This window comes from Mobula birostris, chromosome 13 (assembly GCF_030028105.1).
Source record: "Mobula birostris isolate sMobBir1 chromosome 13, sMobBir1.hap1, whole genome shotgun sequence".
Taxonomy (NCBI): domain Eukaryota; kingdom Metazoa; phylum Chordata; class Chondrichthyes; order Myliobatiformes; family Myliobatidae; genus Mobula; species Mobula birostris.
The window spans coordinates 103513582-103530122 of record NC_092382.1 but is presented as its reverse complement, the minus strand read 5'-3'; the positions used below and the strand labels follow the sequence as shown (position 1 = coordinate 103530122).

The 16541-nt window shown below is 46.1% G+C and overlaps 1 protein-coding gene across 5 annotated transcripts in view; it reads right to left on the bottom strand.

The window, feature by feature from the left end:
- LOC140207244 (uncharacterized) overlaps positions 1 to 16541 on the bottom strand; it is a 70066-nt gene that overhangs the window by 5696 nt on the left and 47829 nt on the right. For all 5 annotated transcript variants that reach the window (XM_072275684.1, XM_072275682.1, XM_072275683.1 and 2 more), the window contains 2 exons: positions 6382 to 6498; positions 5132 to 5284 (listed from right to left, as the gene is read on the bottom strand). In XM_072275684.1, the coding sequence (XP_072131785.1) occupies positions 5132 to 5284; positions 6382 to 6498 (270 nt within the window). The remainder of the gene's footprint in view (positions 1 to 5131; positions 5285 to 6381; positions 6499 to 16541) is intronic.

The following is a 16541-nucleotide window of genomic DNA, read 5'->3' as shown; positions in this document are numbered from 1 at the left end:
CTGGATGTGGGGGTGGAAGGCTGGGTTGGCAAGCTTGCAGACGAAACACAGATAAATTGATTACGTGGAGCAAGGAAATGGCAGACCAATTGAATACCTACTTTGGTTCTGTCTTCACTAAGGAAGACATAAATAATCTTCCCTAAATAGTAGGAGACGGAGGGACTAGTGAGATGGAAGAACTGAGGGAAATACATGTTAGTAGGGAAGTGGTGTTAGGTAAATTGAAGGGATTAAAGGCAGATAAATCCCCAGGGCCAGATGGTCTGCATCCCAGAGTGCTTAAGGAAGTAGCCCAAGAAATAGTGAATGCATTAGTGATAATTTTTCAAAATTCTTTAGATTCTGGACTAGTTCCTGAGGATTGGAGGGAGGGTAATGCAACCTCGCTTTAAACGAGAGAGAGAGAGAGAGAGAGAGAGAGAGAGAGAGAGAGAGAGAGAGAGAGAGAGAGAGAGAGAGAGAGAGAGAGAGAGAGAGAGAGAGAGAGAGAGTGAGAGAGAGAAAGAGAGAGAGAACGGGGGAATTATAGACCGGTTCGCCTGACTTCGGTGGTAGGGAAAATGCTAGAGTCAAAGATGTGATAGCAGCTCATTTGGAAAGCGGTGAAATCATCGGACAAAGTCAGCATGGATTTGTGAAAGGAAAATCATGTCTGACGAATCTCATAGAATTTTTTGAGGATGTAACTAGTAGAGTGCATGGAGGAGAACCAGTGGATGTGGTATATTTGGATTTTCAAAAGGCTTTTGACAAGGTCCCACACAGGAGAGTAGTGTGCAACCTTAAAGCACACGGTATTGGGGGTATGGTATTGCTATGGATAGAGAATTGGTTGGCAGATAGGAAGCAAAATGTGTGAATAAACGGTATCTTTTCAGAATGGCAGGCAGAGACTAGTGGGGTGCCTGAAGGCTCAGTGCCGGGACCCCAGTTGTTTACATTATATATTGATGATTTAGATGAGGGAATTCAATGCAGCATCTCCATGTTTGCGGATGACACGAAGCTGGGCGGCAGTATTAGCTGTGAGGAGGATGCAGGGTGACTTGGATAGGTTGGGTGAGTGGGCAAATTCATGGCAGATGCAACTTAATGTAGATAAATGTGAGGTTATCCACTTTGGTGCCAAAAACAGGAAAACAAATTATTATCTGAATGGCGGCCGATTAGGAAAAGGGAAGGTGCAACGAGACCTGGGTGTCATTATACAGCAGTCATTGAAACTGGGCATGCAGGTACAGCAGGCGGTGAAAAAGGCGAATGGTATGCTGGCATTCATAGCAAAAGGATTCGAGTACAGGAGCAGGGAGGTACTACTGCAGCTGTACAAGTCCTAGGGAGACCACACCTGGAGTATTGTGTGCAGTTTTGGTACCCTAATGATATCTCAGGATATTTAGCGGTGACTTTGATCTAGAATGCCGGCAGAGATGTTATATCAAACATACTTTTCAGCCCGCCGTCATTTGTAAGCTTGAGGAGTTGATCTCCTTCCCGCGCTGACATGCATGACGCGCGGGTAATGACGTCGTGTGCTTTCAAGCTCCTCAGTGACCGAGACAGTAAATGAGGACAAGCTCGGATGACTCCTGTCGCTAAATTATATCGTTTTCTCCTGGCCCTGTAGCGCATGCTTTGCGGCCCGGTGATTGGGGACCACTGCCTTAATCTGAGGAAAGACATTCTTGCCGGAGTGGGTGTACAAAGAAGGTTCACCAGATTGATTCCTGGTATGGCAGGACTTTCATATGATGAACGACTGGATCGACTAGGCTTATACTCGCCGGAATTTAGAAGATTGAGGGGGAGATCTTATCGAAACGTATAAAATTCTAAAGGGATTGGACAGGCTAGGTGCAGGAAGATTGTTCCCGATGTTGGGGAAGTCCAGAACGAGGGGTCACAGTTTGAGGATAAAGGGGAAGCCTTTTAGGACCAAGATTAGGAAAAACTTCTTCACACAGAGAGTGGTGAATCTGTGAATTCTCTGCCACAGGAAACAGTTGAGGCCAGTTCATTGGCTCTATTTAAGAGGGAGTTAGATATGGCCCTTGTGGCTAAAGTGATCAGGGGGTATGGAGAGAAGGCTGGTACAGGGTTCTGAGTTGGATGATCAGCCATGATCATACTGAATGGTGGTACACGCTCGAAGGGCCGAAGGGCCTACTCCTGCACCTATTTTCTATGTTTCTATGTTTCACTTCTGTCATCCTTTTTTTATTCACATAATTGAAGAATGCATTGGGGTTTTCCTTTACCCTACTCGCCAAGGCCTTCTTATGCACGCTTCTTGCTCTTCTCAGCCCCTTCTTAAGCTCCTTTCTTGTTTCCATATATTCCTCAATTGACCCATCTGATCGTTGCTTCCTCAACCACATGTATGCTGCCTTCGTCCACCTAACTAGATTTTCCACCTCACTTGTCACCCATGGTTCCTCCACCCTACCATTCTTTATCTTCCTCACCGGGACAAATTTATCCCTAACATCCTGCAAGAGATCTCTAAACATCGACCACATGTCCATGGTACATTTCCGTCTACTCTTCCCCATTCCACTCTCCCGTGATAAGACAGAAAACGAAACACTTTCAGCCCTATCTCACCGTGGTCAGACACAGTCTGCTGCTCTTCTTTCCCGTCAGATCACACAACACAGAGGTCAGATACGCAAGAAGCTCCCTCCACACCATCCTATCGCACACTCCCGGGTGAAAAACAGAGAGACGTCTGCTCCATACCCTCCCACCATAAAATCGAGCGGTAAGGCATAGAGAACACTCCAGGGATCAGGCACAGTGTAGCTGCTTCAGCACCGTCTGATTACTGACACCTTGTGAAAGACATGGAGTGAAGCTCTCTTCCACTCTCCCGTGACACACGAGCAGGATCAGAAACAGACGCATCACAGACACCCGGAGTCAGTTATACAGTGTTGGTCTCCGCACGCCATTCAGTCACAGACTTCCTGATGGGTCGGACACACATTGCGTTCCATCCGCAATGACCCGTCACACGCTCTCGGGGAGAGACGAAGAATGACGCTGTTGTCTCACGGGCCCATCATACTCCCCCGGTGTCAGACACAGAGTTATGCTCCTTCCGCACTGTCCCGGGTTCAGCCTCAGACTGAAGCTTTCTCTGCACCACACTATCAGACACGCCTGGGTCAGACATGGAGTGAAGCTCCCTGCACACTGTCACATCACACAGTCCTGCGGGCACACACAGAGTCAACCTCCGCCCACACTACCCCGTTACACCCGCCCGTGATCAGATAGGAAATGAAATGCTCTCGGCACCACCCGACCGCATACTCCCGTGGTCCGACACAGTATGATGCTTCTTCTACCCCGTCACATCACACAACACAGGGGTCAGAAAACTAGAGATGCTCCCTCTGCATCGTTCTATCTCACACCTCTGTTATCAGACACAGAGCGGAACACCATCCAGGCACGCGTCAATGTTCCCGCTGTCAGTCACACACATGACCTCCCTCCCAAACGCACTCACCCACCACCCCACCTCCGCTATTCCTTCCCATCACACGCACATCGTGTCACAGAGTCCAATGATACACACACGGGGTGAGACACAGATTTAAGCTCCCTGCATACGATCAGATCACAGACTAAAACGGTCAGGCGCAAATGGAATCTCTCTCTCCACGGTCTCAGCACACACTCTAGGCGTCAGACGTGGAGTGAAGCTCACGTCCACATTGTCACATCATACACTCCGGGAATCAGACGCCGAGTTTAGTTCCCTCTACAAAGCCTCGTCACGTACTCCCTGCGTCAGAAACAGAGTGAATCTCTCTCTCATGGGCTTATCACACATTCCAGCGGTCAGACGTGGAGTGATGTTTCCTGCACACTGTCCAATTACACTCTTCCCGTGTCAGATTCTGGGTGTTACTCCTTCCCCACCGTTTCATTACACAGTCTCTGGGTCAGACACAGAGTGAAGCTACCTCCCCTCGGCCGCTCATACACTCCTTGAGTAAGATATCAGAATATAGATCCTTCCCCAAAGTCCAATCTCACACAGCCTTGTTCAGACACACTCTGAATCTCTCTCTCTCTGCAACCCCATCACACACTCCAGGGGTTAGACACGGAAAGAAATTCCCTTAGCGCACACGACAAATGTCAGAGGGAGACTGATTCTCCCTCTACATCTTCTCAACACACCACAGAGCAAACTGTCTGGCACAGAGGGAAGCTGCCTCCTCACCGTCCCATCACACACTCCCGAGAATAACACAGTGCGAATCTCCCTCCTCACGTCCAGTACCACACTCACGTGGTCAGACACAGAATGAATCTCCCTCTGCACGGCCACATCACACACCACCGAGTCTAACAAAGTGTGATTCTCCCTCCTTACGTTTCATCACACACTCCCTGGCAACTGTATCTGAACCGTCCCATCACACCCCCTTGTGTTCACACACAAAGCGAAGTTCCGCCCTCACTTCCCATGGCACACTCACGGGGTCAGACTACCTTCACAACATCCAATCACACAATCTGATGTAACATAAAGTGACCTCCCCTCTGCACTGTCCCATCACACACTCCCAGAGTCAGACACATTCGCTCTCTCTCTCTCTCTCTCTCTCTCTCTCTCTCTCTCTCTCTCTCTCTCCGATCCCATCAGACACAAAGTGAACGCCCCTCTGCACCGTCCCCTCACACACTCCCGGATTCAGAGTGAAACTCTCTCTCCACGGTGCCATAATACCATTCAGGGGTCAGACATGGGGTGAAGCTCTCTGGGCCCTGTCCGATCACACAGTCCGCCTGTCAGACACAGAGTGCAGCTGGATCCACCGTCACATCAGAATTTCCCGGAGTCAGAAGTTGTAATGTTACGTCACACAATCCCGTGGTCAGACACAGAGGGAATCCACCTCCACACCGTCCCGTCACACTCTTCTGGGTTCAGTGACAGAGTGAAACTTCCTCCACGCAGCACCATGACACACTCCCGCGTCAAACACAGAGGAAATCTCCTTCCACACCACCTCTTCACTACTCCCGATGTCAAACACAAAGTGACGCCTCCCCTGTCTGTGGCTGCCCTGTGATGAGGAGCGGGTTAAAGATGAGAATGATGCCTCACCTCTTCTGCTGGTCAACAATTCACAGATTTGAGCCTTGGTTTCGTTCACAGCTTTGTACTTCGTTTCCATCTCGTTGATCTCGGACTGAAGGGTTGAGTTCAACTCATGGCAGTTTCGGTCGAGGGTGGTCTGAGACTGACGAATCTGTGATACTGAGAGAGATGGTGAAGGATGTTTAGCCTTTACAGTGACACGTGAGTCAGCATCACGTTACTGAGCGGGTCACAGAGAGTCTTGTGTCAGTGTCACGTTGAAGGTCGTCACAGTGAGTGGCGTCGGCCTGTCGTGTCACGCTGAGGGGTATATTAATGTGTCGGTGAAGGTTATGTTGTTGTTCCAGTGGGGGTCTCCGGCAATATCATGCGGGGCATATTCGAGTTGCTGTGAAGGACGTGGCGGTGCCACCGTGATAGGTGATTCTGTGCCCCGGCGAGAGTTGCTCCAGGCCGCAATGAAGTGTATCTCGATGTCAGGGCGAGAGAAATGTCAGAGGGGCTTGGTGGTGTCATGGTGAGTATCTGTGCGATGGTGTGGGGTGTGCTGGTCTCACAGAGAGGGGTGTGTCTTTGGCACGGTAAGAGGCGTGTCATTTCCACGGTGGGTGTGACGGTGTCAGGCTAAAGTGATTTGGTAGCACGTTAACAGGTTTGCTTGTGTCAGGATGAGGTGTGGGTAATTGCCTCAGTGAGCGGTGCATCGCTATTTTCGGCGATACTGCCTCGGTAAGGTTTGTTACATTGGCATCTGAGTCTTTGTCACGAGGCGGTGCTGAGCGGATCACCTTAAGGAATGTGATGTTGTCACGATGAAGAGCGTGTCGGTGTCATTGTGAGATATGTTTCGGTGTCGCCTTGAGCAGTTTATCATTGACACGGTCAAAGGCTTGTCGATGTTACAGTGAGGGGTTGGTTGCGGTCAGGGTGACGGCCATGTGTGTATCACGGCGATGTTCACGTCCTTGTCGTGGTTAGGAGTCTATCTGTGTCTCGTTGAAGGTCGTGACCGTGCTACGGTGACAGCATTGTTCATGTTATGGTGAATGGCCTGTCAGTGTCAGGATGAGTCTTGATTGTGTTACGGTGAAGGCCGTGTCCTTATCACGGTTAGAGGCTTGTCTGTTTTATGGTGGTAGGTTTTAATCCGTGTTACGGTCAGAGGGGTGTCCGTGTCACTGTGGTGTTTTGCAATGACAGTTTGTTCCACTCTCTTTATTTATGGTTTGCCTCCACCCGGAGACCGTTCCACTCACCATGGATCGAGAATGCTGTCACTGTCACGATGAGTGCGAACGTAACTAGGCAGAGTAGGCAGATCAGACAGTGCAGTCTCTTTCCGATCTTCAGTTTCGACTCCTGATCATGCGCACCTGTGCAACGACCACAGGACCATAAGACCAAAAGATATAGGAGCAGAAATAGGCTATTCGGCCATCGAGTCTGCTCGGCCATTCAATCATGGGCAGATCTCATTCTTCCAGTCATCCTCTCTCCCCTGCCTTCTCCCAGTACCCTTTGAAACGCTGGCTAATCAAGAGCCTATCTATCTCTGCCTGAAATGCATCCAATGACTTGGCTCCACAGCCGCTTGTGGCACCAAATTCCACAGATTTCTCACTCTCTGACTGAAGTAATTTCCCCACAACTCAGTTCTAAAAGGACGTCCTTCAATCCTGAAGTCGTGCCTTCTTGTCCTAGAATCCCCTACCATGGGAAATAAAATGTCCATGTCTAATCTGTTGAGGCTTTTGAGCATTCGGAAAGTTACTATGAGATCGCCTCTCATTCTCCTGATCACCGGGAAATACAGCCCAAGAGCTTCCCGATGTTCTTCATACAGCAACCCTTTCATTCCGGGAGTCATTCTCGTGAATATTCTCTGAACCCTGTCTTATGTCAGTTTATCCCAGGAGCTCAAATCACCACACACTACTCTAAGTGTGTCTCACGAGTGCCTTTTGCTGCCTCAACATCACATCCCTGCTCTTCTATTCTATAGCTCTATAAATGAATGTCAACACTTATAAACATATATAAACATATAACGATTACAGCAGGGAAACAGGCCATCTCGGCCCTTCTAGTCCATGCCGAACTCTTACTCTCACCTAGTCCACCGACCTGCACTCAGCCCATAACCTTCATTTATTTCCTGTCCATATATCTATCCAATCTAACTTTAAATGACAACATCGAACCTGTCTCGACCATTTTTTTCTGGAAGCTCTTTCCACACAGCTACCACCCTCTGAGTAAAGAACCCCCCCCCCCCCGTCCCTAAACTTTCGTCCTTTAACTCTCAGTTCATGCCTTCTTATTGAAAAGCCTATCCACGTCAACTCTATCTATCCCCCTCATAATCTTAAATACCTATATGAAGTCAGCCCACAACCTTCTACGTTCCAAAGAATAAATACCTAACTTGTTCAACCTTTCTCATTAACTAGAAGATGAAACCTAGGCAGCATTTTAGTGAAACTCCTCTGTATTCTCTCAATTCTATTGACATCTTTCCGATATTTCGGTGACCAGAACTGTACACAATATTCCAAATTTGCCCTTACCAATGCCATATACAATTTCACCATTACATCCCAACTCGTATACTCAGTGTTCTAATTTATAAAGGTCAGCATACCAAAACTTTCTTCACCACACTATCCACATGAGATTCCACCTTCAGGGAACTATGCGACATTATTCTTAGATCCCTCTGTTCTACTGCATTCTTCAATGCCCTACCATTTACCATGTATGTCCTATTTTGATTAGTCCTACCAAAATGTAGCACCTCACATTTATCAACATTAAACTGCATCTGCCATCTTTCAGTCCACTCTTCTAACTGGCCTAAATCTCTCTGCAAGCTTTGAAAACCTGCTTCATTATCCACAACACCACCTATCTTAGTATCATCTGCATACTTACTAATCCAATTTACCACCCCATCATCCAGATCACTAATATATAAATGACAAACAATATTGGACCCAGTACAGATCCCGGAGGCACACCACTAGTCACCGGCCTCCAATCTGGCTCACAGTTATCCACCACTACACTCTGGTGTCTCTCATCCAGCCACTGCTGAATCCATTTTACTACTTCAATATTAATACCTAACGATTGAACCTTCCTAACCAACCTTCCGTGTGGGACCTTGTCAAAGGCCTTACTGAAGTCCATATAGACAACATCCACCGCTTTACCCTCGTCAATATTCCCAGTAACCTCTTCAAAAAATTCAATAGGATTTGTCAAACGTGACCTTCCACGCACAAATCCATGTTGACTGTTCCTAATCAGACCCTGTCTATCCAGATAATTATATATACCATCTCTAAGAATACTTTCCATCAATTTACCCACCACTGACGTCAAACTCAGAGGCCGATAATTGCTAGGTTTACTCTTAGAACTCTTTTTAAACAATGGAACAACATGAGCAATATGCCAATCCTCCGGCACCATCCCCGTTTCTAATGACATTTGGAATATTTCTGTCAGAGCCCCTGCTATTTCCACACTAACTTTCCTCAATGTCCTAGGGAATATCCTGTCAGGACCAGGAGACTTATCCACTTTTATATTCCTTAAAAGCGCCAATACTGCCTCTTCTTTAATCATCATAGTTTCCATAACTTCCCTACCTGTTTCCCTTACCTTACACGATTCAGTATCCTTCTCCTTAGTGAATACCGAAGAAAAGAAGTTGTTCAGAATCTCCCCCATCTCTTTTGGTTCCACACATAGCTGTCCACTCTGATTCTCTAAGGGACCAATATTATCCTCACTATCCTTTTGCTATTAATATATCTGTAGAAACCCTTTGGATTTATTTTCACCTTACTTGCCAAAGCAATCTCATATCTTCTTTTAGCTTTTCTAATTTCTTTAAGTTTCTTTTTACATTCTTTATATTCCTCGAGCACCTCATTTACTCCATGCTGCCTATATTTATTGTAGATATCTCTCTTTTTCCGAACCGAGTTTCCAATATCCCTTGAAAACCATGGCTCTCTCAAACTTTTCCCTTTCCTTTCAACCTGACAGGAACATAAAGATCCTGTACCCTCAAAATTTCAACTTTAAATGTCCTTCATTTAGCTGTTATATCCTTCCCACAAAACAAATTGTCCCAATCCACTGCTTCTAAATCCTATCTCATCTCCTCAAAGTTAGACTTTCTCCAATCAAAAATCTGAACCCTGGGCCCAGTCCAATCCTTCTCTATAATCACATTGAAACCAAAGGTCTTGTGATCACTGGACCCGAAGTGCTCTCCAACAGATACCCCCGTCACCTGCCCTATCTCATTCCCTAACAGGATATCCAACACTGCCCCTTCTCTAATTGGTACCTCTATGTATCGCTGCAAAAAACTATCTTGCACACATTTTACAAACTCCAAACCATCCAGCCCTTTTACAGAATGGGCTTCCCAGTCAATGTGTGGACAATTGCAATCTCCCACAATCACAACCTTGTTCTGACAACAAATATCTGCCATCTCCTTACAAATTTGCTCCTCCAAGTCTCGCTCTCCATTGGGTGGTCTATAATACACCTAATTTATTTCGCTTTCTTCACCACCGACTGAACCTGAAGGTGGCTAATGTAACTCCACTTTTTAAAAAAAGGAGGGAGAGAGAAACCGGGGAATTATAGACCGGTTAGCCTAACGTCGGTGGTGGGGAAACTGCTGGAGTCAGTTATCAAGGATGTGATAACAGCACATTTGGAAAGCGGTGAAATGATCGGACAAAGTCAGCATGGATTTGTGAAAGGAAAATCATGTCTGACGAATCTCATAGAATTTTTTGAGGATGTAACTAGTAGAGTGGATAGGGGAGAACCAGTGGATGTGGTATATTTGGATTTTCAAAAGGCTTTTGACAAGGTCCCACACAGGAGATTAGTGTGCAAACATAAAGCACACGGTATTTGGGGTAAGGTATTGGTGTGGGTGGAGAATTGGTTAGCAGACAGGAAGCAAAGAGTGGGAATAAACGAGACCTTTTCAGAATGGCAGGCGGTGACTAGTAGGGTACCGCAAGGCTCAGTGCTGGGACCCCAGTTGTTTACAATATATATTAATGACTTGGATGAGGGAGTTAAATGCAGCATCTCCAAGTTTGCGGATGACACGAAGCTGGGTGGCAGTGTTAGCTGTGAGGAGGATGCTAAGAGGATGCAGGGTGACTTGGATAGGTTGGGTGAGTGGGCAAATTCACGGCAGATGCAATTTAATGTGGATAAATGTGAAGTTATCCACTTTGGTGGCAAAAATAGGAAAACAGATTATTATCTGAATGGTGGCCGATTAGGAAAAGGGGAGGTGCAACGAGACCTGGGTGTCATTATACACCAGTCATTGAAAGTAGGCATGCAGGTACAGCAGGCGGTGAAAAAGGCGAATGGTATGCTGGCATTTATAGCGAGAGGATTCGAGTACAGGAGCAGGGAGGTACTACTGCAGTTGTACAAGGCCTTGGTGAGACCACACCTGGAGTTTTGTGTGCTGTTTTGGTCCCCTAATCTGAGGAAAGACATCCTTGCCATAGAGGGAGTACAAAGAAGGTTCACCAGATTGATTCCTGGGATGGCAGGACTTTCATATGAAGAAAGACTGGATGAACTGGGCTTGTACTCGTTGGAATTTAGAAGATTGAGGGGGGATCTGATTGAAACGTATAATATCCTAAAGGGATTGGACAGGCTAGATGCAGGAAGATTGTTTCCGATGTTGGGGAAGTCCAGAACGAGGGGCCACAGTTTGAGGACAGAGAGGAAGCCTTTTAGGACCGAAATTAGGAAAAAACTTCTTCACACAGAGAGTGGTGAATCTGTGGAATTCTCTGCCACAGGAAACAGTTGAGGCCAGTTCATTGGCTATATTTAAGAGGGAGTTAGATATGGCCCTTGTGGCTACGGGGCAGGGGGTATGGAGGGAAGGCTGGGGCGGGGTTCTGAGTTGGATGATCAGCCATGATCATAATAAATGGCGGTGCAGGCTCGAAGGGCCGAATGGCCTACTCCTGCACCTATTTTCTATGTTTCTATGTTTCTATGAAGGATTCAGAGTTTATTATTTTTCACAGCTGTGTTATTGTTCGCCTGCTTTGTTCTTTTCTTCAAACATTGGATACATGACGGGCTAAGCTCTTCCGTTTTTCCAACTGTATCTGTGACTGATCTATGTCGCATTGAGATTTTTTTTGCCAGTTCTCGACATGATCCACAACACCGCCCATCTTCGTATCTGATACAACTCACGAATGCACCCATTTACAATTTCATTAAGATCATTTTTATACATCACAGACAGGAGGTTGAATGAACTTCCAGAGAGGTGTTCGAGGCAGATGAGTTAGCAATTTGAAAATATTGGGCGAATGACACCTGACGCTTGCAGAATGGTGTCACTACGGCGAACTCTGACCTGCTAACGAACTCTCCACCCACACCAATACCTTACCCCCAATACCGTGTGCTTTAAGTTTGCACACTAATCTCCTGTGTGGGACCTTGTCAAAAGCCTTCTGAAAATCCAAATATACCACATCCACTGGTTCTCCCCTATCCACTCTACTAGTTACATCCTCAAAAAAATCTATGAGATTCGTCAGACATGATTTTCCTTTCACAAATCCATGCTGACTTTGTCCGATCATTTCACCGCTTTCCAAATGTGCTGTTATCACATCCTTGATAACTGACTCCAGCAGTTTCCCCACCACTGACGTTAGGCTAACCGGTCTATAATTCCCGGGTTTCTCTCTCCCTCCTTTTTTAAAAAGTGGAGTTACATTAGCCACCCTCCAATCCTCAGGAACTAGTCCAGAATCTAACGAGTTTTGAAAAATTATCACTAATGCATCCACTATTTCTTGGGCTACTTCCTTAAGCACCCTGGGATGCAGACCATCTGGCCCTGGGGATTTATCTGCCTTCAATCCCTTCAATTTACCTAACACCACTTCCCTACTAACATGTATTTCGCTCAGTTCCTCCATCTCACTGGACCCTCTGTCCCCTACTATTTCTGGAAGATTATTTATGTCCTCCTTAGTGAAGACAGAACCAAAGTAATTATTCAATTGGTCTGCCATGCCCTTGCTCCCCATAATCAATTCACCTGTTTCTGTCTGCAGGGGACCTACATTTGTCTTTACCAGTCTTTTCCTTTTTACATATCTATAAAAGCTTTTACAGTCCGTTTTTATGTTTCCTGCCAGTTTTCTCTCATAATCTTTTTTCCCCTTCCTAATTAAGCCCTTTGTCCTCCTCTGCTGAACTCTGAATTTCTCCCAGTCCTCAGGTGAGCCACTTTCTCTGGCTAATTTGTATGCTTCTTCTTTGGAATTGATACTATCCGTAATTTCTCTTGTCAGCCACGGGTGCACTACCTTCCTTGATTTATTCTTTTTGCCAAACTGGGATGAACAATTGTTGTAGTTCATCCATGCGATCTTTAAATGCTTGCCATTGCATACCCACCGTCAATCCTTTAAGTGTCCTTTGCCAGTCTATCTTAGCTAATTCACGTCTCATACCTTCAAAGTTACCCCTGTTTAAGTTCAGAACCTTTGTTTCTGAATTAACTATGTCACTCTCCATCTTAATAAAGAATTCCACCATATTATGGTCACTCTTACCCAAGGGGCCTCTCACGACAAGATTGCTAATTAACCCTTCCCCATTGCTCAAAACCCAGTCCAGAATAGCCTGCTCTCTAGTTGGTTCCTCGACATGTTGGTTGAAAAAACCATCCCGCATACATTCCAAGAAATCCTCTTCCTCAGCACCTTTACCAATTTGGTTCACCCAATCTACATGTAGATTGAAGTCACCCATTATAACTGCTGTTCCTTTATTGCACACATTTCTAATTTCCTGTTTAATACCATCTCCGACCTCACTACTACTGTTAGGTGGCCTGTAAACAACTCCCACCAGCGTCTTCTGCCCCTTAGTGTTACGCAGCTCTACCCATATCGATTCCACATCTTCCCGGCTTATGTCCTTCCTTTCTATTGCGTTAATCTCTTCTTTAACCAGCAAAGCCACCCCACCTCCCCTTCCTTCATGTCTATCCCTCCCGAATATTGAATATCCCTGTACGTTGAGCTCCCATCCCTGGTCACCCTGGAGCCATGTCTCTGTGATCCCAACTATATCATAATCATTAATAACAATCTGCACTTTCAATTCATCCACTTTATTACGAATGCTCCTTGCATTGACACACAAAGCCTTCAGGCGCTCTTTTACAACTCTCTTAGCCCTTATACAATTATGCTGAAAAGTGGCCCTTTTTAATGCTTGCCCTGGATTTGTCGACCTGCCACCTTTACTTTTCTCCGCAGTACTTTTTGTTTCTACCCTCACTTTACACCCCTCTGTCTCTCTGCACTGGTTCCCATCCCCCTGTAGTGAACTAACCTCCTCTCGCCTTGCCTCTTTAATTTGATTCCCACCCTGACAAATACCCTGACAAATCAGATACCTATCAATCTCCTCCTGAAACACCCTCCATGATCGGACCTCCACAGCTGTTTGTGGCAACGGATTCCATAGGTCCAGGACCCTGTGGCTAAAACATTTCTCCTCATCGCTGTTTCAAATGGATATGCTCTTATCCTAAGACTGCGGCCTCTTATCCTGGACTCACCCACCAAGGGAAACAGCCTTTCCACATCTACTCTGTCCAACCCTTTCAACATTCGAAATGTTTCTATGATAACCCCACTCATTCTTCTGTACGCTGATGAATACAGTACAAGAGCCGACACAAGTTCCTCCTATCTTAGCCCCTGCATTCCAGGAATAATCCTGGTGAATCTTTCCTGAACTTCCTCCAACATCAGTACATCCCTTCTAAGATAGGGGGCGCAAGACTGCACACAGTTTTCCAAATGAGGTCACACCAGTGCCCCATAGAGACTCAGCAACACCTCCTTTCTCTTACGCATTATTTCTTTTGAAATGAACGCTAACATAGCATTCGCTTTCCTCACAGCCGATCCAAGCTGGTGGTTAACCTTTAGGGTGTATTGCAGGAGGACCCCCCCCCCCACCAAGTCCCTTTGCACTTTTTGAATTTTCTCCCCATCTAAACAATAATCTGCTCGATTATTTCTTCTTCCAAACTGTACAGCCGTACACTTCTGTGGAAGAAAATATCAAGGCCTTACATTGTAATGGGCATTGAGGGAGCTAATGATTTGTTTTAAAATGTGAATTCGAAGTTTACAATCATTTATCTGTAACTAATGTACTCTGTGTGACTGAACTGTGCCTCGCAACCGAGATATAAAAATAATTGCATCTGTACTTCCTTGTTCTGAGAATTTTTATGTGTCCGCGGTTGAGCCAGCTGGCCTGAGAACTAACACTTCAGTCAAATGTGTAGCTGCTCAGGCACATATTTTTGCTACTTTGCTATTCGGTAGCGTTCTCTGAAAATGCTAGACAAAAGTTCAAACAAGGAATTATCTGACCATACAATGTCCTGAAGCACGTGACCTTTACTTCTGTAAAACAAAAATTCCACACAAGTGTCTCTTGTCACGTACCGTTGATGTATAAATATCACTGAGTTTTCTTGTCTGAGGGAGCTCCAGGATCCCGATTTTAGGGGCTGTGCTCCCCATGATATCATGTGACAAATAAAGAATTTTCTACGGCTCTCTCACTCCGGGTCCGAGCATCGTTTGTCCGCGACAATTTCCTAACATAGTATCTCATCTGCCATTATTTTTTTTTGCCCACTCTCCAAAACTGACCATGTCCCTGTGCAACTTTTCCGTTTGTTCAACACTTCCTGCTCCTCCACATATCATGGTGTCATCCGTAAAATAGACACACCTCCGAATATTATTACCACCACACACATATAACCATATAACCATATATCAGTTACAGCACGGAAAGAGGCCATCTCGGCCCTTCTAGACCATGCCGAACGCTTACTCTCACCTAGTCTCACCAACCTGCACTCAGCTCATAGCCCTCCATTCCTTTTCTGTCCATATACCTACCCAATTTTTCTTTAAATGACAATATCGAACCAGCCTCAACCACTGCTACTGGAAGCTCGTTCCACACAGCCACCACTCTCCGTGTAAAAACGTTCCTCCTCGTGTTACCCCTGAACTTTTGCCCCCTAACTCTCAAGTCATGTCTGCTTGTTTGAATCTCCCCTACTCTCCTACACAACCCTTCTATTTGTGACTTTGTATGAACTTTAACATTATTTATTTTCACCCCCGCTCCACTATCTGCTCTGACACTCTGGTTCCCATCCCCTGGCGAATCTAATTTAAACCCTCCCCAATCGCACTATAAAACCTCCCTGCAAGGATATTGGTCCCTTTGTAGTTTAGGTGTAACCCGTCTCTCTTGTACAGATCCCACTTGCCCCAGAAGAGGTCCCAATGATACTGAACTCTGAAACTCTGCCCCCTACACTACTACCTCAGCCACTTGTTAATCTGCAATAGCATCCTATTCTTTCCCCCACTGTCACGTAGCACAGGTAGCAATCCTGAGATTACCACCCTTGAGGTCCCGCATTTTAAATTCCTACCAAGCTCTCTATACTCACTCTTCAGGACCTCCTCTCTCTTTCTTCCTACGTCATTGGTACCGATGTGCACCATGACATCTGACTGTTCACCCTCCCACTTTAGAATGCTGTGCACGCGATCAGAGACATCCCTGACCCTGGCACCCGGGAGGCAGCAAACTATCCGGGAGTCTCTGTCACGACCACAGAACCGCCCTTCTGTACCTATAACTATCGCGTCCCCTATCACTACCGCTCTCATCTTCTTCAACCCTCCCTTCTGCACTGAAGAACCAGACCCAGTGCCAGAGATCCGGCTGCCTCAGCTTGTCCCAGGTAAGCCATCCCCCGCAACAGTATCCAACTCGGTATACTTGTTGTAGGAATTCCATCCAATTCTGCTCTACCGTCCTTCCATCTAGCTTACTTTTCCATTCGACTTGGGCCAGTTCATCACTCATACCACTGTAATTAACTTTGTTCCACTGAGATATTGTTACACCTGGCACCAACTTCTCCTTTTCAAATTTGAAACTGAACTTAATCGCCTCAGATTCATTACACAGCACCCAATCCAAAACAGCCGATCCCCTGGTGGACGTATGGACATGTTGCTCCAAAACGCCATCCCGTGGGCATTCTATAATCTCCCTTTCCTGAGATCGAGTACCTTCCTGACTTTCCCAATCCACTTTCATATTAAAATTCCCCATAATTATCTTGACGATTTCCTTCTGTCACGCTTTTTGTATTTCCAGCTCTAACTGGTAGTCCACATCCCGGCTGTTGTTTCGAGGCATGTATATAACTGCTGCTGTTAGTGGCTTTTTATCCTTGCCATTT